The sequence below is a fragment of the Lepisma saccharinum genome, chromosome 22 (assembly GCF_977018435.1).
Source record: "Lepisma saccharinum chromosome 22, izLepSacc3.1, whole genome shotgun sequence".
Taxonomy (NCBI): domain Eukaryota; kingdom Metazoa; phylum Arthropoda; class Insecta; order Zygentoma; family Lepismatidae; genus Lepisma; species Lepisma saccharinum.
In genome coordinates, this window is record NC_139250.1 from 34079093 (window position 1) to 34101248 (window position 22156).

The 22156-nt window shown below is 40.4% G+C and overlaps 1 protein-coding gene across 1 annotated transcript; it reads left to right on the forward strand.

Annotated features, from left to right (window-relative positions):
• The first annotated feature begins 6373 nt into the window (after positions 1-6373).
• On the forward strand, positions 6374-20902 carry LOC146004937 (uncharacterized). The gene is made up of 4 exons (XM_083143993.1): positions 6374-6453; positions 10129-10278; positions 18492-18717; positions 20687-20902. Exons 1-4 carry the CDS (start codon positions 6428-6430, stop codon positions 20840-20842), a joined length of 558 nt encoding a protein of 185 aa, XP_083000119.1. The 5' UTR covers positions 6374-6427; the 3' UTR covers positions 20843-20902.
• The last annotated feature ends 1254 nt before the right edge of the window (positions 20903-22156 follow it).

Below are 22156 nucleotides of genomic sequence, written 5' to 3' on the forward strand. Positions count from 1 at the left end.
AGGACAAAAAAGGAGGCATGATCTCTCAAAGTACAGTAAAACCTCGTTAATCCGGACTAATGGGGGGGGGAATTGACCGGTTTAATGAAAGTCCGGATTAACTTAAATAACCTAAAAGAACAGTAGAAAGTGCATTAAAACTCCGTTTATAGCAACAACACATGTTTATAATGGTGTATTTAAAGGGCATAGGCTTAAATACACCATACAGTACAGTACAAAGTCTGCGGGAAATAGAAGAATTCCATCAGTGGTTGACTGCCTTTTCTTTGGGAAGTTCTCTTGTTGACTTCAAGCAACATTTAAAACCTTGCATTCTGCTTTTATTTTTTGCCTCTTGCCTATCCGGATTAACGAGGTTTTACTGTATCATGAATAATACAAAAGATAAAATATAAAACAAAAGTGGCTCCTCTCTGATTTCTTTAATTTTGATCTAAACAGGTTGTATTGTTTAGTCTACAAGATAAGTTGACTGAGATTTTTTAAGATATTTGAAGAAGAAAACATACTCTTCATGGAAATGTCGCAATGTAACACGTGACAAAAATCTTATAACGATTTCTACCGAAGAGTGCCAGCCTTTTAACACACCCACTTCTGTCCACCTCCTGCTTAGTTTTATTGTGTAGAAGTTTATCTTATTGCTCGCTCTTAGTTAAAAGATATAGTCGGAATCAATGCCTATGATTCAACTTCAGTTGTCAAGTATAGATTTATCAAGAGCTCTATATCACGTGCCTGCTTGAACAACTGTGTGCGTGTCATTGTTGCGTGTATTGATTCGCAGTTCTAGCGATTCCTGCTACAATATATTTTCTCAAAAGTCAAAACCCTCTGAATAAAAAGAAGGCTTGTTTGTATGTATACATCTAACTGCCAGAATACAACAGTGGATTAAATTCCACAAACTGATAAATATTTGTGGAGAGTTTTTTTATTAATACGAGGGGTGTCCCATAAGTAGCGAGCCTAACCTAGAAGGGAATAGGATGGGACCACAATAGCAACCCATTTTTCTACGTAGTCTGCCTGCAGATCCACACACATTTGCCAATGCTTCTGCAGTGCTTTTATCCCAGTCTCATAAAAGCTTTCCTCAAGGCTTGCAAAATAGTCACCCACAGGACTGATGAAGTCATAATCACACTGATAATGAACAGCGCCCAAAGCTTTTTTCAGGTTAGGGAAGAGATGAGAGTCTGATAGAGCAAGATCGGGTGAATAAGGGGAATGTTCCAACAATTCCAACCTACAATCATGCATGGTTGCCATCGCAACAAGCGATGTGTGAATACGTGCATTGTCGTGATGCAGAATCACACCTTTAGAGAGATTTCCCCGTCGCTTAGTCTTCAAAACACCCCGTAAGACAGTCCCAGAAGACTGTCGTCATTACTTTCCCAGCAGAGGGACCGGACTTTAAGTTCTTTGGAGGGGGTCCACTGTTTTGATGCCTGTTTTGGCTCCGGTACATAGTAATGAGCACAGTTTTCGTCAACAGTCACAAGCCGTTCAACAAATCCGTCTGGATTGGCCTGGAGCAGCTCAAGATTTCGTTCCGAGATCATGCGTCTTGTCAACTTTTGTTCACTTGTCAGAAGTTTTGGAACCCAAGGCGCAGAAACCCTTTTCATCCCCAACTGGTCATGCACAATGCGCTGCATTGTTGATTTTGACATCTTCAGTTCCTCTGCAATATATCGCACAGTCATACGCCTGTCTGCAAGAATAATCTTGTGCACTTTCTCTACATTTTCTTGTTCCACCATCTCCACTGGCCTGACTAGGCGAGGATCATCTTCCACATTCACTCTCTCGTCTACCCATCTCTTCACTGTGACACATGATGGAGCATCCTTTCCTAATGTTGTCACCATATCCTCATGGATTTTCTTGGGACTCAACCTCTTTTTCAACAGATACTTGATCACTGCTCGTATCTCTTCTCTCTTAATTTTTCTGACGTTACGCACTTAGCACACTTTCAGCTCCTGCAGAGAAGAATAAGATGGTTAGAATTGGACACCGGTTTTCATATACACTTACAAAGAATTGCTATATCAAACCCCAACATTATTTTCAGATTGAACTATGGGAACCTTAACAGGCTCGCTACTTATGGGACACCCTTCGTACGTTGGTTTTCTCAAATCCCATTATCTATTACACGAAACTTTAACGCAAATAAGAGGCAATCTTTAGAAATGCAGAGCTCATCATTGCTGTAACCACTGAGCCACCGAAGCCTGTTGCTTCTTGAAATACTGATGACGTCAGTAGCCATGTCTCTCCTAGCGTGTCACAGTCAGAGGTTCGAATCCAGACTAAGCAATTTTTAAGAATGTCTTCTTGTTGTTCAGTCGTAATAGATTTTATAAATCTAATGATGTTAAAATCTGCAATGTGTTCGTAAAGTGCCTCACCATATGGCAAATCACAGTATTCGTTCATGTCAATTTAAACACAGGTCTGTATATAGGCAGAATCTCGGGTTGAGGAGCACGCGGAGAACATAATCTGGAGCTATGACATACCGATCACCAATCTGCACGCTGTGCTATTTGGGTTGATACCCTCAGAATGCACAGTCAACGGATTCAAATCCGGCTAGGTCGGAGTCCATTCAACGGTTCCACTGCAGATTTTATACAGATTTTTATTCAGCGGAGTAAAGATGTAAGTGAAATGTGGCAACGCCGCACACAGTGATGTCCATTGAACCTTGGAAACTGCGGGCTGGCACTGCGTGTCGATGGGTGCGGTGTTGCCACGTTGCATGCACATCTTTAATCCGTTTAATAAGAATCTGTATAATATTGGTTCCGCAATGTGAATTGACAATGATAATGGATTTTAAAAACAGATGCAAAGAGCTTCAAAACAATATCAGTATTGTATTAGCAGGACTACCCAATACTAACAGAAAGTTATTTCGCAAAATTGATAAGAACGGTTTTTTGATAAATTCTCAAAAATCTGAAAATTGAGAATTGTTTTAAAACCTTTCAGCCTGAACAGTACTAAAATTTCATGACGATCAGATCAACAGTTAGGTGACGGTATGTTTGTTTGATTCATGAGACTAGCTGGAGAATTCTGAGATGGAAACACTGACATTAAAATGTTTTCAAAGCATTCACATTTATAACAAAAAAAATGTATTTACATTGTGTACACAAGTACGTATATCTATATATCAACATTGTTTATACCTTTCTTTAGTAAAAGTGCAAAAATTGCTTGGGGTCAGTCGTTTACTTTCTGGTTTTCTATTTCTTGGATACTGCAAAGTTACTATTTGTCCTCACAACCTTTGATAACACCTCACAAAGGTATTCTGTACTCTTCTTTCTTACATGATTACCTCCGGACCCTGTGGCTGAGTGGTTAGCACATCGTGCTGCGACGCCAAAGGTCCCGGGTTCGAATCCCGCTCGGGCTTCGTTGTTTGTGAATGTCCATGGACGCGGAGGATCCTGGGAACTACACCATTGTCTACCACACATGGCGGGCTGGCCAAGTGTGCGGTGACAACCACCGACTGGTGTTGGCGTCGAGTGTTGAGTGGTCAGAGGACGATTGGCCGTTTATCAGCAAGATTTGAATGCAGATTAATTGGTTTCAGACATTGGTGTACGCAGGACTTTTTTTTGGTAGGACGATATATACTTACAATGAGATATTGCGTATATTTAGGACTTTCCATTCTCAAAAATGAAAATCGGAGAGTCATTATAAGGAGTTTGCATTTACTAATGTATATTTTCCTGAGTTATTTAATGCTTTCCTTTGAAATTATTGATTTTCTCAAAATTTCGATGAGGAAGGGGGGTCGTAGCCCCATCAACCGCATCTCTGAATACGCCAGTGGTTTCAGATATCCTTGGTGAATAAGAAATAGCCAACCTATTTGATTTAAATATTAGACATGTTACAGTGAATACTTTAGTGAATATAAAAAGGAAGTGTCTACCGATAAAGTTCGTAATGTATCACACCTTTTTTTAAAAGTAACTTATTTATTTTTTAAAAAATTGAGCAGCTTGATGGAATTGATTGATTGATTTTTATTGATTCATTTAATTTATTTTAGTTACTTTCTTCCATTTTGGGCTAATCGCTTCAATGAGAAGGAGTGATGACAGGATGACATGGGTGTAGGGACACTCACAAGGAACACTAATGCCCAGGCTGAGATTCGAACCCAGGACCTCTGGGGGTGGTAGTGCACTGTGATAACCACTTCACAACGGAGGTTGGCTCGATATAATTGAGAATTTCCTATTTTGTGGCATAATACGGCCATATCGTATCCAAAATACTGAAGGTGAGCGTTCTGATTTTTCAGTTCCATCTGCAACCTTACTACTGCCAGTGTGATCCTTTGATCCAGTGGAAAAAGTCAAAATTTTCACCGGTTGTAATTCTCTCTCAATAATTCTGCTTATCTCCATATTTGGCTGTTACTCCATTCATTGGTGTCAGTATCTTCTACACGCCAGTTGTCGCCATCAAGCCAAATATTGTATGGCTAGATAGTGAGCACATCATCTTCCAAGGAAGAATCATTTTCTTCAAATATATCTGCGATGCCTTCTACTCTAAGTGTAAATCAGCGTAAAGTAAATATTTAGGTGCACGTGTACTTGCCATTTATGTTATCAGAGAATTTACAAAAAAAACACATTACTTTCAACGTAGGGTCTTCCTTATATTATTCTTCATGTTACATTTCGCTTCGGCTATATGGGAACGAATATACAAATAGGTAAAATAAACCCGTATGTTTCATGAGGAGAATTATTTTTTCGATGTTAAAACACTCTACTCAGTTATCCGCACTGCCCCTATTCAGGTGCATCGCGAATCATCATATTTATTTATTTCGCTTTATTTTCCATGGCAAAGCTAAGGCTGTGGGACACTTTTCTACCACTTAATCATGGTTACATCTACATATCTCATTGATTTAATAATTATATACACAAAGAATAAAACTAATAAGTAATAGGGAAATAAAAATAAACACACACAAAAAAAGTTTACACAAAATAATCTAAACCTAGACAAAGACATACATGAGCACACATACACACGACATTGAGTTGTGAAAAAAGTTTATTTGATTGACAGATTATTATTGTTTTATTTTCTTATTTTTGGACCTAACAGCTTTTAATCCGCTTTTTGTCCATTATAATATGCATATAAGACATACATAATTGCTTTACATAACAAATATTAGTCTTTCTCCCCCTATTTCACAGATATTAGATTCAAGAAAGAAAAACATTCTCCTTTACAATTGTATGTTACACTTTGTTAAAAATGTTAACAGACTATAACCCATTTGAACATCCGGATTGACAACAAAACTTGTCAAATTTATTGGAAGCTGAACTTCTAAATTATATAAAGTTTCCCTATTATATTTTGGACATTCCAGTATTATATGTTGCGCGTCTGCACTTTCCCAACCACATTCACATCTCTTATTGTTCGTTATTCCAATTCTGAATAAATGTTGCCTAGTACATATATGACCCGATCTTAGTCTGTTAATGAATACAATTACATTTCTTGTACCACTGACATGATGAAACCAGGTATGTGGGTCTTGAATTCGGCAAATGATCTGTATGATTTTCCAACTGTTACAAGTTCATTTCGACACCAATCAAATCCTTAAAATTTTCTTCTTTACGCTAGGCAGAAGATCAGTATAGTATAATATTAAGTCCGTAATATTTGGAACACACACTGCTTTCTTTGCACACTCATCAACATGGGAATTGCGTGTAATATTACTACGTGCTTTAACCCAAGTAAACTCGATGGTTTTTCCAGCATTGTGTATTGTTTGAACTAATTGAATACAATTAATAATATAATTTGTAAAGATTCTTGTAAGAGGATTGAAGCTCCTGTAATACACTTTGGTAGTCACCCAATATTAAGAACTTCGTCGAATTTAATTTTTGGATAAAGCTTTATAAATTGCATGTTTCTGCAGTAAATATTGAACTGCCTTGTGGAAGACGAAACAATGATTCTATTTTCTGTTGTGGGTCATACACTGCACATCCAACTTCTGTCTCACTTTTAGATCCATCTGTGTATATGAAATAAAAACTTTTCCATTGATTAAAATATTCCGATATGTGCGAATACCGAGGGAAATTAATATTATCCAGAGACTGCTGAGGATAATCTAATGAAAAAGTAGGTCTTGAACGCATCTGCAAGACATCCTGGTATTCTTAAAAGTGATATTATCCGCAATTCCTTTTAACTGACCCAAACACTTGGATACAACGTAATCACATTGTCGTAAACAATGAGGCTCTGTCTTTGTCGTTGCTTAGTTAAATCTAAAGACGATTATTCTTATAGCAAAGAAATATGTCCATTTTTAGTGTCTTGGATGAAGATATACTATTTTCAAAAGAGGTAATACATTTTTTCTAACATGTTTAATGTCGAAGTGACAAGCGACACGAATATCTCCAGCAAGTAAATATTAGGTCAAATGCTTAGTACTGTATATTTTAAAATATTTGCCACTTATGTATTTTTGGTAGTGTCGCGTGTCATTTGTCGCTTAAGTCTAAAAGCTCCCTGTTCGAGTGACACGCATGCGCAGTGAGTGCTATTTTTATATATAGATTCCTTTGTGAATACGATATCTAACTCAAATTTATAGATCTCTAGCTAACAGTTTTACACCTTGGACGGTGTGGTCATATATTGCATTTGATAGAAGTAGTCTATGGTTGGGACTTTTGTAGTTAGCAGACGTTAAATGGTTTTCCCTGCATTACGAACTCTCCAAATTCTGCACCTGTTTTCACATCTCTGCCTAAAGTATATTTTACAGATTATGAAAGAGACACTCATCGATTACTTGAGTTCCATCTTTCAGGTAAAATCTTCGTAACACACTCTGAGCTTTAGTAAGGGCAGGGATGAAGTGTAAGCAAGCCGACAATATTTTGATAAGGATATCTTCCATAAATTTAGAGCTTGACCTGAAATTTTAGTGAAAGCTCTATAGAAGTGATTCAAAAGTCTCTTAACACCCGCTATAGAATGTAAAGGAGTTAGGCTGGTTACAAATGGTGTTGATAGAAACAGGTTAGGCCCCAATTAAGCGTTGGTACATGCAATTCCTGCAGAAAAGTTGCATTGCAGAAGGAAAGATCCTCATGTTCGGTGGAGGCAGTGGGTGGAGTTCGACAAGTCTTCCAGCGCAGTCCCAGGAACTCGATCCAAAGGCGAGCCGTGAGTTGGAAATGCCTCACTCTACAGGATGGGATGTGCTTTTAAGCGTTTGCAACAGAAGGCTTGCAAGGTAAAACTTGTGCACGGACTCACTGAACAAGACAAAGGACTTCGTTCAGTGTGAACTTGCAGGAATAATCAAACACTCATGCCCGTTTGCACCAACGTCGATTTACTCGCGAGTAAGAGTAAACTCAGAGTTAACCCACGAATCGACTGACTATCTGTTGCACCAACAGAAACGCCGAGTAAGCTGGGAGTAAAAGGAGGGTAAACTTTACCCTCCGAGATCCGGGAGTAAAAGTAGAGTTAACCGGGGCCTCCGAGATGCATATATAAGGGCCTCACACCAGCTTCCGTGACGTCACAGGATTAGTCAAGTACTGTCCATTTACAATATTTAACAAAGTGTATTATAAGAGTAGAATATTTATTTTTCTGACTGAATCGTCCTTTCTTATTCGTTCAGTACGTTCCTATCACATCAAGAACATTTTAAATGTTATGTGGCTTTAGAAACTACGTAAAGAACATTCATAAAAGTAAAATCCAATATTTACCGTTCTGCATAATGTATCTTTATTTTCCAAATTACCAATTGGAAATAGGCGATAGAGAAAAAAATTTATCCTACAACTGAAACTTACTCTAAGTTCGTAATAATTATTATCGTTAATATATAATTACTATTGATTTGCTGTGGAATAAACACTTACGATTCAAGTTATGCATGCAAGATAATTTTGTAAAAGTTTGCGTACAGATCGTTGAGGAAAGAGCTTGTAAAGTTGGAATTTCGTATTAAATAAACTTTCCAACATTCATCTATCTCCATACGTGGAGATAGATGAATATATCGAAATTTACTACAAACATCACTGTAAAGCTACTTACTATATTGCAAGTTGCAACAATACATCAACATTTATTCACAAAAATATGTTTCCTCATATTTATCACTTGCTTGGAATTTTTTCGTGCCAGCAGCTTGTTACTGTTTACAACAGATAGCAATTTCCCGTTACCTCCATCCTTTCTATTATTTTCCGTCATTCAGCCACGCTACGAGTAAAACCACAGATTCTCGAAACAAGGTAACCAATCACGTGCTTCCATCTGTATGACGTTTAGGCACTTATTTGAGGCTAGCTACTATCCTAGAGTAAGGCCGACTTTAGACGAAAGCATTTCCTAGCAGAAATGCTATGTAAATGCTTCCAAAAATCTCATAGCAGATAGTAGGCTACTTTACACGGCAGCATTTCATGTAACTTTTCGGCTAACTTTTGCGATTACAATGTATAACATACACAGCACAAAAGGCACGTTGAGTTACACCGTCTATGCTGAGTGCACGCTGTCTACAATTGAAGCAACTAAAATATTCTTCCATAAGTGTACAGTAAACGTTGTAAAGTATGTATTTAAGCAGTGCCATTGCTTTTGTACCTAATAACGGTTTATACGAAACGTTATTCCTCTCTGTTCAATAGTTATCGGGTTCTAAAAATGCGAAGTGATACATTGTTTACATCTCACTCGGCCGCCATTACACCTGCACTCGTGACCTAGAGGCAGTGATGTGCCGTAGACTATAAGTTTACGTCTACATGCATTGTCTGCGCGTAATCTACACGAAGATTACTGACTTATAGTTTACATAGTCTACTGTAGACAATGCAAACAACAGGGAAGAAGGAAATCCCAGTGGTCTTTGAAATATAAAACATTTCTTTCTACTAACATGTCGTTAATCTGGGCCTATAACCAACTTAAGACCAAAGTTATCGAATTTTCACTAACGAGGAAAAAAGGGACTACCGGAAGAAAAACAAATGACAGCCATAGTGAAAACTGATATTATTTTTTTACACTGCCAAACATATTTTTTGTCTTATTACTGCTTAGGAAAGTGCATGTGTTAAAGCAGATTTTTCCACGTGTGAAATGGTGGAAATAGAATTAAATCAAATCTTGTCATTCTACGGACATTGCATTTTTTTGGGTATGTCGCGACAAGTTTATTTTGCAGTTCAATTAATACGTAGTGAATTGGTTGAACGTAAATAAATACTTACAACACTTATTTCTGGACAGTGGAATACTTCACGCTCTCTATGTCCACCTTCTGATGCCGTTTGCTGCTACTAGAACGATGCGCGTGCCTTGCACGGAGAACGCCGAGCGCCATGTTGTCTACGTTGATTACGTAGATTGCATAGTTTACATAGTCTACATTGTCTACACGTAGAATGTAGGCAATCGTTGTTTACGCGTAGACGCACATCACTGCCTAGAGGTCGCTTCTGATTGGTTATGCTACGAAAAATGCTACGTAGGACGGGTTCTATCCTTGAGAAATGCCATGAAATATGCCATGGCATCTGAAATGCCATAAGATTTCTGACTTTACACGGGAGCATTTTGGCCATGTCACAACTGTTAAGAAAAATCCTGAGGAAAATGCTTTCCTTTAAAGCGGGCTTAGAGCCGGGGTTTCGTGACTGACGCGATCTGATGTGCCTTTCAGATTGGTGCAATGGAAAATCATCCTGACCCGAGGGTTACCATGACCCGTGGATTTTCAAACCCCCGAGTTTGTGCAAAATTGTTGCAAACGGGCATCAGTCACGCAGGTCGCATTAAAATAAACCTGTAAACTTGCAACGTACAAGCAAAACTTGGAGAGATTTTCTTACATTTGCGGCAGAAAGCATGTTCATGCCACTTCGTGGGGATGAACATAATTGTTTTGAAATGGGTACATTCTTTTTCTGACACCCTGTATATGAAACTATTGTATCAATTATAATGAGTTCCAAGCATTCCAAGTGACCGTTGCAGGTGTATGGGTCAGTGTCTCAGCAGGTCGAACGACGTAGAAACACTGCAGGAAGACATCTTTGGACTAACGACGAAGGAGAGGGTCATGCTGGAGAACTGCTGGAAGCGGCTGAGCAAGAACCCGAAGGCGTCCAACAAGCTTTTCTATGAGTGAGTACACAAAAGCATAGGGTTTTCTAAGAAGCCTAGGGCGTCGTCGTCTTGTAATCATAGCGTCCCGGTTTCGATACCCGGTGGAGGCACATAGTGGTTCGGATCCCACTTTAAGCTGTACGTCCAGTCCCGATTAGCCATACTGTGCACAAAGTGGACTTAAAACATCACATCAATCATTCAATCTGACAGGCATAGGGTTACCAGACAGGATTGTTAAAGGGCCAGGATTTTTAAATAAATTCAATTCCGTTCCAGGAGAAAGTCATCAAGCGTAAATGGGTTCTGGACCGTAAAGAACCTTTTTATTTTTATAAGCATTTCAATTCGGTCCAGGGACCTATTTTCTGGCTCAATTTAAATACGATCCCAGGAACCTTTTTTTTAATTATACAAAACGCAACTTGGATCGAATTTAAAATGTGCGAGAAAAAAGGTTCCCGTCCTGTTACGGAACCAAATAGAACCTATTAGAATGTGTATGGATTTCTGGATCCTTAACAATCCCAGGGTTGTTAGTTTCCAGGAATTGTAAATAAATTCAATTCCCCTCCGGAAGAGATAATCATCAAGTGTAAATGGGTTTTAGGTCGTAAAGAACCTTTTTATCTGTAAAGTATTTCAATTCGGTCCAGGAACATTTTTCCGGATAAATTTAAATTAGATCCAAGAACCTTTTTCAATGTAACAATACGCAACTTGGACCGAATTTAAATTGTGCGAGAAAAAAGGTTCCGGTACTGCAGCGGAACCCATTAGAAATCATTCTGGACTTTTAACAGCCTTATTACCAGACGTCCTCTATTTCCCGGACATGTCCATTTTAGCCTCATGTCCGACGTCCGGGAGGAATTTGAAAGAATATCATAAATGTCCTGCATTGTGAACGTCGCATAATTTTTACTAAGAAATTAAGCTACATGTTTCATTCCAACAGAGAAATTACAGAGAAATATAATGCAAGTTACAAGTCTATAGACTTCACTCTGAAACTCAATACTGAAATTTAGTTTTATCAGTGGCGGCGATTGGGTTCCAAATCCGGGGGGGGCAAAGACAGTATATTTTATTCCGGCTCGTGACATTAGCATAGTGCGGGGGCGAAACAGAATATGTGACCCTTGTCATCTGATAACTAACTTTGGACAAAAACAGGTTCATAACGTTCCCATAAGTGTTCTGGTGTTCTTCCCTATTGAAAAAACTCTGTAAAAAGTACCTTCTTCCATAAGCAAGGATGAAAAAAACTGTTTATTTAACAAATCCAAGTAGCCCTAGGCATTTAAGGTTCCGTTGATGGAAAATTGACTAACCAATCGTGTTCCACACAGCACGCCACACCATTAACTTACCAACACTAACCATTCAGCTTTGATCTGTCGAAAATGGGTTATCAGATAAAAATCATCGAATATTCTGTTTATAAACTTCCTTATGAACATAAACATTAACCTTGTCACTGTGAAGGACTTTTAATTCAATGGAAGCGTCACACTGTAAATTGTTCGCGACAACCATTCATAATGCACAGCTCTTCATGGATGTATCCGATTAAAATAATGTGCAATGGCATGCGAACGTCTCTCCATAGACGTCACTTTGATCTCGATGCATTACCGAAGCGCTAAACAAATTTTAAGGCATTTTTCTAACACCTCGAAAAGGAGCAAATTTGTACAAGAATTCAGTCATAACTTTTTACTGGTTAAAGATACTTCGAAAAAACCTTCACCATTGCATTTCTCGTAAAATTCTAGCCCATTTTGATATGTCGCACGACCCCCTTCCCATTTAAAAGTCTGAAGTTGAATTCAAGATGGCGGACATCAAGATGGCCGCCGACCGTGTGGGTGGCTTCAATGTAGTCCCCCCTTGGCCTGATAACGATTGGTCATCACCATTTCCATGTTGCGCGCTGCAGTGGCCTTGTACTAGGGGTGTTAAGCCACCCTGTAGTAAGAATTGTATAGTTTAGTTTTGATTACAAGTTAGGAAATTTTTTAAATCCTTAAAAGAAATCATTATATTTTTACACTGAAAATGTGTCAATTTTACATTATTTTGCTAACGTGTTCTAGTAATACGTATAATTTATTGAAAATATTTTGTACCCTACATTTTGGGACAATACGTCCTACTTTTCGCTCATAGAGATCTGGTAAGTCTCCACAATCCGAAATAGGACCAGTGTTGTGCCGTAAACCAATGGTTCTTAACCTGTGGTCCTCATATCTCCTACGGACTTGTCCTCCTTGGGAGTCCGCTAAGGCTTGAAGAATATTAACGAGGTTGTACACTGCCACAAATATAACTGTTAATTGAAGAGCTAGGGTGTAAAACATGGTAAGTGACATTTTGGTGAATTTTGAGTTACAAAGTAAAATGTGCCATCCCTAAATTTTCGAGTGAAGCCTTCTGAAATCGGTAAACACAACACGAAAACAATTTATCTACAGTATAGCTTCTAATAACTTTTTGTTAATGAACTCAGAAATGAGCAAAATGTCACTTACCATATTTTACACCGAGCCCTTTAATTATTAACTAAATCGGTTTAAAAATTAATGTATTCCACGGTTTGCTGGAGAAAAAACATGGCAATCTTCGTTGCAACTTTCATTAATATTAGAGATGGTTATAATTCCAACCTTCTTAATGTAAAATCTACTATGTATATACTTGTCAGTTAATACAGGGTCCGGCAACAATATATGACGGATAAAGACATAAAAGCATTCAGTTGTGTGAATTGCCAGGAAGGATTGTCTTGTATTCTTTAATACAGACATATCTGCCATTTATAAAAGTGGCAATATGTAGGTCCAGAGAATGGTGTCGCCAAAAGGGTGACCATATTTGCAGATGCACTCCTTGAGTCTGTCGGAAACGTTGCAGTGCAGACCTATAATCATTGCTGGGGGGTATGGAGTGATTTTCTCGTCGAATCGCTTCTTTCAGCAACTGTTCGGGGTTTCTCAATGTAAACCTTGGTCTTGAGGTAGCCCCAAAGGAAGACATCGCAGACGGAGAGATCTGTCGATCGCGGTGGCCGAGAAATTTTGCAACAGCAGGAAATGACATTGCTGTTGACAACTGCAACTGAAGTCTTCGCTATATGGGATGTTGCGTCATCTTGTTGGAACAACACTCGTGGTTCTCGTGCAAGGAAATTGCGTCACATCGACACGTGGCAATCTGAATGAACATTACGGACTGTCTTCCTTATATGGTCGCAAGTGCAATGTCTAAGTAGGACCATTCGCAAGCGTCAGCACGAAACGTGGTGACAGCAAAATCATAGCTGCTAATGACTCACTATGTGCATTGGAGAACGATGGGAAGTAAATGTACTGGTGATGCAGAGAGCAACCTGCTATGAACTGTATATGGTACACTTCAAAAAATGGACATCATCGATATTCACAAAAGATTCAAAACACACCTTTAACTTGCACCATGAGCGCCGAATGAAAAATAACTCGCCACAGTGATCACAAAAGTTTGCGCCAGCAAGATCAAAGGCGAACTCCTTGTTGTAAAGTGTCCAAGACCATCAGCTTACAGAATGCATAGTTTGTTTTCATACACGCTTTGTTTTGATGTCAACACTACTACATGTGCATTCGACTACGTCTCGTAGCCGCACGTCCAACTCACATTCGGATACCTCCCGTTGAGCCCCCTGTTGTCTATAGCAGCTAATATCGCACATTCGCGGTATACGTCGTGTGGGACTTCGAACGCTGTCAACACTATTGTGCGATAGCGACCCTGTAAGTCAAATAAGTCCCTTGTGAGTATTTACTACAAATTCGTTTAAAAAAAACAACCGACCGATGCATAGAATGTCACTGCTCCATGGTAAATGAAATGGAAAAGGTACGAGCATGCAGCAACGCCATCTACCCTCCATCCTAAGTACTAGCGGATATGAAACCAACAGATAAGTTTGCCGGACCCTATTAAGACATACAACCTTAGTGACAATGCAGTTCGACCAGTCACAAATATAGGAGTGCGTTGTGAAAGAAGGAGAACACATGCATATGCTGAACATATTTTATTCAGCAGGCTACATGGAACAAAGGAAAACATAAATTTCCGCTGCAACGCAGCAATGTATGGTGTCCACACAAAATAAAACATTTTCGTCCATCTACACGTGACATTGAAGTTCGACCACTGTTAGAGGGGATCCTGTTTACCATGGTGTGACGCCACCCCGTCGGCGAATAACTGTGACAATGCGTCGGGGCATGCTGCGGACGAGTCGTTCAAGGTATTCCACATCGATGCGGTGCCATTCCTACTGCAGGCAGGCGATAAGAGCAGCCACTGTCGTGGGTCCCCTCTGTTGCACACGTCGCTTAAGAACACGCCACACATTCTCAATGGGCGAGAGGTCGGGACTCGATGGTGGCCATGGAAGAGTTCGCACGTGATGGCGAGTCAACCATCCTCTTGTCAGCCGCGCTGTATGAGGCCTGGCATTGTCGTGTTGAAAGATGAGACGCCGCCTGTGGAACGGGTGCCTTCGCACTGTGGGAAGATGCCGCTCCAGTATCCGTGTATAGGCGTGTGCATTCACAATGCCCTCACAGACGTGTAGTGGGCCAACCCCAGATGCCGTCATGTATCCCCATACCATCACTGGCGCAGGTTTCTGTACCCGACGTACATAACATTTTGCTTCATTTTGTTCCTCCTTCCGACAAATGACTGTTTTCCGTATTTTCCCGTACACAACATTGAAAATGGATTCGTCCGTCCACAAAACCCTGTTCCACTGCCGAAATGTCCATCCCCGGTACATTCGTGCCCACCGTAGTCGATTGCCTTCGTTCAACATCGAAAGGAAGGGTTTACGTTTCGCCTTGTACACTCGGTAACCGCATCGCTGTAGGTAACGGCGAATGATTCTGGTTGACACTTCAATGTGAAAGCATTCTCGAGTCCACAGTCGTAATTCGGCCACAGAAACATGATTGTTGGTCTGGATATAGCGCCTAAATATCCGTAGGTCACGCACGCTCAGCAGGCTTTTTCGACCGGGGGCCTTACCTGGCTCTGTAGTACGTATTTTGGTGGTGTTTGATGATGCAGTGGACGGTTGACTTGGGTAAGTTCAGTTGGCGCCCTATTTCCCGTTCACTGAGTCCATCCCGTTGCAACTCCACCACTCTTCTCCTCACGGTGTTGTCAATAGGTTTGCCCCTGGCCATGCTGATGATGCACTGCGGTTCCTCGGTCCACAGCACGCGCTTATATACGGCGGACTCCCTTATCGTGTCCGTGACGTGACGCCACTATCTGGAATTTTTCGTATGGGTCTGGTGCCTGGTCGAAGTTCAATGTCACGCGTATAGTTCCCCGTTTTCCTTCTTTACGTGACCTTGGGTGCAACATGCTGGGATCACGATTCTTGCCTGCTCACACGCCTCCTCTTACACACATGCGTCACTTCTGCGGGTCACCCATTCCACCGCCTATGCCTCTGTGAATTTAATCACGTATTCCTTTCTGGTCGAACTTCATTGTCACCAAGGTTGTAGTTAGTAGAAGGAGTTCGCATGTTCCTTATTTTGCTCTACAACTGCATGAAGGAACAACACGACGGAGACTCATTACTTTTGGAATGACCCTCGTATTACCTGTCCCAAAATTCACCGCCTTTGGTGAAGAAAATGTTAATAATATGAGCGTTTAGAAACACGAATTCAGCTGGGTAAAAGTTCAATTTTCAAATACAGGACAATTGAAGCCATATACTCACAGAACAGAGCAGAACATATTACTACTTAAATAAGGGACTGTCCCTTAAAATTCGAAACTCCTGGCAAAATTGCTCCGGCGACGCCACTGGTGACAGTTCCTAGTTGCATTTATGAGCACGCTGTACAGAGTGGTCACAAAGTGGGCGTACGCCCCTTTATTTTCAACACTACGATGGTTTTGATTGAATCCTTGATATGGACACATACCTGGTGGTTTAGGAGTCTGGAACATCGGTATGGAGACCGTCATTTCCGTAGCACAGCCGAATTCTGTGTAAGATTCTGTCGCACTTCGCGTTGCAAGTGTGTAATTAGTCATTACCTAAATAAGACATTTTCTGGGCAAGAGTTTCTTAAGATTACCAGCTCCCTTAACCTAACTTCCAAGAAGTACTGACCTCGTATCTGAGGGTTCATCAATGACAGAGTGAAATAACAGGTATCACACAACACCAGAGTTACGAGAAGCTGTGGAAGATGCCTTCACGTACGTGACTTCGTATTAATCTTCGAAAAAACATCTGCCAGAGCATGGCGCAGAATTCGGCTACGAAAATGACGGTCTCCAAACCGATGAACTAACTAACTCTCTAGCCTTCTCAAACCCGAAGGTTTATGGCTGCATCAACACAAGCCTTCTATTTATCCCTACCCTGGACAAAATCAATCCAATCTTTTCCATCATTACCGCTTTTCTTTAGGTTCATCTCAACGTTATCCCTCCTTTTTCGTCTTGGCCTTCCTACAGGTCTCTTACAATTAGGTTTCCCGACAAGAATGCTGTAATCTCCTCTTTCCTCTCCCATTCGTGCCACATGGCCTGCCCACCTAAGTCTTTAATCATTCTAATACGAGTAATACCTGGAAATGAACACAGTTCTAAATTATATAACATTTTTTACTCACCTGTCTCCTCATCCCTTTCAAATACTCTTAATCTCGTATATGTTCCTCTTTCAATGTAAGGGACCAATGCTACAGGCACAATTACTGTCTTGTATATTTTAACTTATAGTTTCTTAGATATTATACGAGAAGATAATAGTTTATGAAGAGAGTTTAGGTATGTACATATTATATAGGGATGTGACGATCCCATCGCCCAGTGGCTTGTTCACAGCAGTTAGTCAACCAACAGAGTGAAATGGTCAAATGTTTTCTCTGTTGGGATTTACAGAGCTATCCTGCCATGGCCATATGAGCGTCGCACATTTGGCAGAGGTGGGGTAAGATCAATGGACTACTATGTGGTCCTCCCAGCTAGATCCGAGGGATCCGCTGGCCAATGACAGATGCAGTCCTCCATTGGGGATAAGGCGTAGAGCTGACAATTCTGCACTGTAAAGAAGATATGTCAAGAATGAACAATACGAGGCCATGGATGTTCCCAAGGTAAAATATTCCGGAGGTAAAATAGTCTCTCTTTCGGATCTCTGGGCAGGGACTACTTTGGGAGGTCCCTAGACTAAGGATAGGATGTACAGTAGGAAACCGATGTACTGGACTCTTAAACCATCAGGTGGGATTTCATCCCTTCCAAGAAACTTGGCCTCAAAAATCCACACCACCAAAAAATTACGGGGGGGGGGGGGAGTTTTTGTTATTGAAACAAGTGACAAGGAAATAGTTCTAACAGATCTACACCAACACCAACATATGCACAATACAGAAATGGAAGTATGAAATGTAATTTCTTTCTACAACCAATTATACTTCATACATATATTTGTCTTGCATTGTTGTTTTACTTTTATTGTGCATACAGTAAAACCTCGTTAAACCGGACTAATGGGGGGTATAAGTTGACCGGTTTAACTGAAATAACCTAAAAGAACAGTAGAAAGTTCACTAAAACTCCGTGTATAGCAACAAAACACTATATTATGGTGTATTAAAAGGGCATAGGCCTAAATACACTGTACAGTACAGTAAAATGTAAAGCAATACTGTACATACAATGCAGTACGTACATATACGTATACCCATATTACAATGATGTACCCGACGGGTGCTTTTAGTCCGGCTTATCGGTGTCCGGATTAACGAGGTATACACAATAAAATTATTTCAGCTAATTTGTAATTTATTGACATCATTAATAAGTTAGTATAGGAATTAGTTTGTTACTTTATAAATATCTGATATATATTAAAGTAACACATGGATTCCTTATTTAATAATAATGTATTTTTCAATATTTAGTAATTTTATATTTAATAACATTATATATATCCGCTCGCGCGTGCATTTAGATTAATATCTTTCTCTCCCCTAACCAGTCTTCAATCTTCAATGATTACTCACCCTGTATATGTCCATATCAAGAATTTCACTAAAACCATCGTAATGTCCAAAATAAAGGGGGTACGTCCACTTTGTTACCACCCCTTACAACATTATTAGTTGAGTAAATGAAAATCCATTGAACTGTTGAAGGTTCGTCCTGAAGTACCCGCACTACCAACCGTTATTCCCGGGCATGACCGACGTCCCCGTGAGGTTCGTGGAGCAGAACAAGGCGCTGCAGAAGCACTCAGCGCATACGGTGGAGGTCATCATGTACCTCATCAACAACTTGGCCAACACAGACGCCGTCGTCGCTAGAGCCATAAGGATAGGCACCAACCACGCCAAGTTCGGGCTCACCTCGGAGGACTTCGTGGTGAGTATTTCTATGATTGGTCGATTTTCTGAATCCGTAGGATAATAGTAACGATCATAACTGGTTGTTTTATTATACAGCGTGTCCACAAATTATTGGATGATTTTATAATACGAGGCGTGTCCGGAAAGAAAGATTATAATGACTAGTATTCATTCATAAAAATGTATTTGACAACACGTCCACTACAGATTATTTAGTGTTACATGAGTTATTTTTCCACAAAATTTCCGCCATTGTCCAAACACTTGTTAAGTCTAGGTACTAGCTTCTGTATTCCACAATCATAGAAATCTTCCGCCGGCTGCTGGAAACACATTTGAACTTCGTTCTTGATCTCTTCATCGTCCTGCAAGTGTTGACCTGCAGATGTTTCTTAAGGTGAAGAAACAAGTGGAAGTCGCTTGTATTTTGGTACCCAGCACGCACACAATTTCCTGTACCCTAATGTTTGCGTCAAAACTTCATGAAGCGTTGTCTTACTTTAAGACACCGATTTGCACGAATTGTCTCCTCAATGTGATGCAGAAGTTCGTCGGTGATCACAGACGACCTACCGCTCTTTTGTTTGTCATCAACGTTGGTCCTGCTGCAGTGAATTCACGGCACCACTTCGTTACATGTTGGCGACTCATAATATTTCCATACACGGGAGTATCCAATAGGCACTCGCCAATTGCATGGTGGAAACATATAACGGAGCCATTGTCAGTACGTGTTACTAGAACTATACTCCAGATAACAATGACGAACGGCCGCGAGACGAAAGCGGAAGGATGAAGGTCAAAGCCAGTGTTTCCAACTTACGCACTAAAACATCACCTTTTGGCCTATACGGACTGTAACCTTTATTTCCTGACACTCCTCGTACTACAGTTTCACTAATATTGAACAGACAGACATGGTATTACCACCATGTTAAAGAGGAATGTTTGTAGTTTTGTACTGACCTTCAATGCATTCTATGTGTGCCCTACGTGTGACATGGCAGATGCCCAGGGAGTACTCACATTCTCGCCAAACCCTCTCAAGCATGCAAGGTGTTTATGCACCTTTACAATTCTGACAGTGTCTGTGGAAGTTGACGAACGGAAACATTCTCTTTGATGAATTCCCACAGAAAGATATCGCTAACTGTGAGGTTCGGTGACAGAGAGAAACGCCATCGGAGACGTCACACACATGCTTGAGAACTGGTGTACTGCCTGGACATCTGCCGCACGTTGGGAACACATCAAATGCATTTGAGGTCTGCGTAAAACTTCAAATATTCCTCTTTCAAATTATGCTATCGTGTATTTCTGTTCATTATTGGTGAAAATATAGACTTACAAAATCGACTAATAATAATTTATGGACACAGTGTACTTCACTCTTTTTTTTGCGTTTGACTAATTGTGAAGATGGAGCCGAAAAGTGATAATATGAAATTGAAGAATTCCACCGAATAATGCTGTATGGCACATTTCAGCGAATGCGAGAACAACGGATACAATCTGTTGTTTGTTACTGGACTATAGTAGAAACAACATAAAACATTATGCAAACACAGTAGCAATCTTTGGGCAACATCCGACCTTATGACTGACTAGCTTGTAGCCTGTAGAAGGAGAGCCTCAGCGTGATTTCACTGGTAACTCAGCACATTCCCAAAAGTGCCATACAGCATTATTCGGTGGAATGCTTCAATTGATGATAGAACAATCATATACACACATGGTTGATTGATTTGATTTTTTGTATTTCGCTTCTTCACTTTTGGCTAATTTGTGAAGATGGGATGAGTGATGATATGATTAAATTGATAAATGCACACTAGCAAACATCCATGCCCAGGCAGGGATTCGGTCCTGGGACCCCTGGCGTCGTAGCACTATGTGCTAACCACTCCGCCACGGGGGCCGGCGTATAAACAAGTGCATTGTCAATAGAAGGCAAATACTAAACTCGATGCTAATTTCTTTTCCAGACCCTGTTCGATACATTGATTATCGAGATGCGGGAGAGACTCGGCGAACAATTCACGGAGAGACTGGAGGTCGCCTGGAACACCTTCTTCTCCAGTCTCCTCATCTGGGTGGACCAGGGGCTGCATAGGGAACGCAGAAGTAGCGTCCTCACGTGATCTGTCCGGTAGAGTGCTCCTCCCCTCCACCTTTACGCCGACGTTTGTCTTGTATTTTGAAGTGCAATAAAACAGTCCAGAATGGAAACAATATATTTGTCAGTGGGGTATATGGGGTTAAAATACTGGACTATAGCACCATATCATAGTGTTCGAATAGACAAAAATTTGCTGGTGGGGATGTTTGTTTGGCCCACATCTTGAAATATTTATGTACGAGAATAAATATAAACTTTTACCTACCTATTTTCAAGATTTGAAATTCGTGGCCTAAACGTTGGTGCAGTGGTAACGTCGTTGCCTTGAAACTAAGGGGTCCCAAGTTCGATACATGGTGGTTCGTATACTACATTAACTGTAGATCCGATCCCCATTAGCCTATCTGTGCATAAAAGGGACATAAAACAAAAATTAACAACGATTTGGAGCTTATCCACATACGTAAGCCGAATAGACAGCTTGTTAATTATGTCGCTCATGTCAGTTCACTACACAACACAGCACATATCATTCACAAAAATACAATCCACTCACTACTGTATTCACACGCTGCCTCTAAATAAATTCCACGCACCAAGGAACCCTCAAAGACCACTGGACGTGATCTAGACTAGAATATCTTCGTCATTTCGGTATTTTTTAGATTCACTCATAAACCATTCGCTCTCAGCCAAAATTTTCTCCTCCCCACTGTAACTCCAGTTGTTTGAAGGTCAATGAACCTCTTTTCAACTCGTCTGCAAGCGTTCAATGATGTTCTTGCCTCTGCCATATGTAACACTTTCCCCTTGCCTGTGATAATTTGGCTTCAAAATACCCCGTTCCTGGGAAAATTACATGCTGGGAATAATGGGTTTGCAATATTGACCCAGATTGTTGAGGAAGTTCAGAGGATAAATTTCCCGCCTTATGCAAACCTTTTCCCTCTCCTTCAACAGTTTGGCTCCACAATTCCTCGTTGCTGGGGAAATTACATGCTGTAAAAATAGGTTTACAACATTGATCGCGTGATCCTTGTGGTAGCTCTGTCACTAGCCCGTCACCCCCTGGAGCTGCCCACCAGCCGCCTCGCGAATTTAAAGAAAGCGGGCAATGTTTCCAACTCCTAGGAAATCAAGGCACCAACTCCAAAGAAATCAAGTTCATCTTCTTATTGAAATCAACACTTTTATGCACATTTTCTGATATATATATTTTTTCTGTATTTTGGTCACTGAGTCTGGGCTTCGCAGATAGTCTAGATAGCCCTAAATATACGCCCCTGGTATGTGTGAAATGTACGACATGACTCTAAGGCTATGTTAAATCAACAAG

What these genes read in the sequence shown, in the direction of transcription:
- LOC146004937 (XM_083143993.1), top strand. Translation starts at nt 6,428, where the DNA reads ATGAAGATATACTATTTTCAAAAGAG. An exon ending in TCCAACAAGCTTTTCTATGA is followed by an intron (nt 10,279 to 18,491) that starts GTGAGTACACAA and finishes GAACTGTTGAAG; the next exon opens with GTTCGTCCTGAAGTACCCGC. An exon ending in TCACCTCGGAGGACTTCGTG is followed by an intron (nt 18,718 to 20,686) that starts GTGAGTATTTCT and finishes TTTCTTTTCCAG; the next exon opens with ACCCTGTTCGATACATTGAT.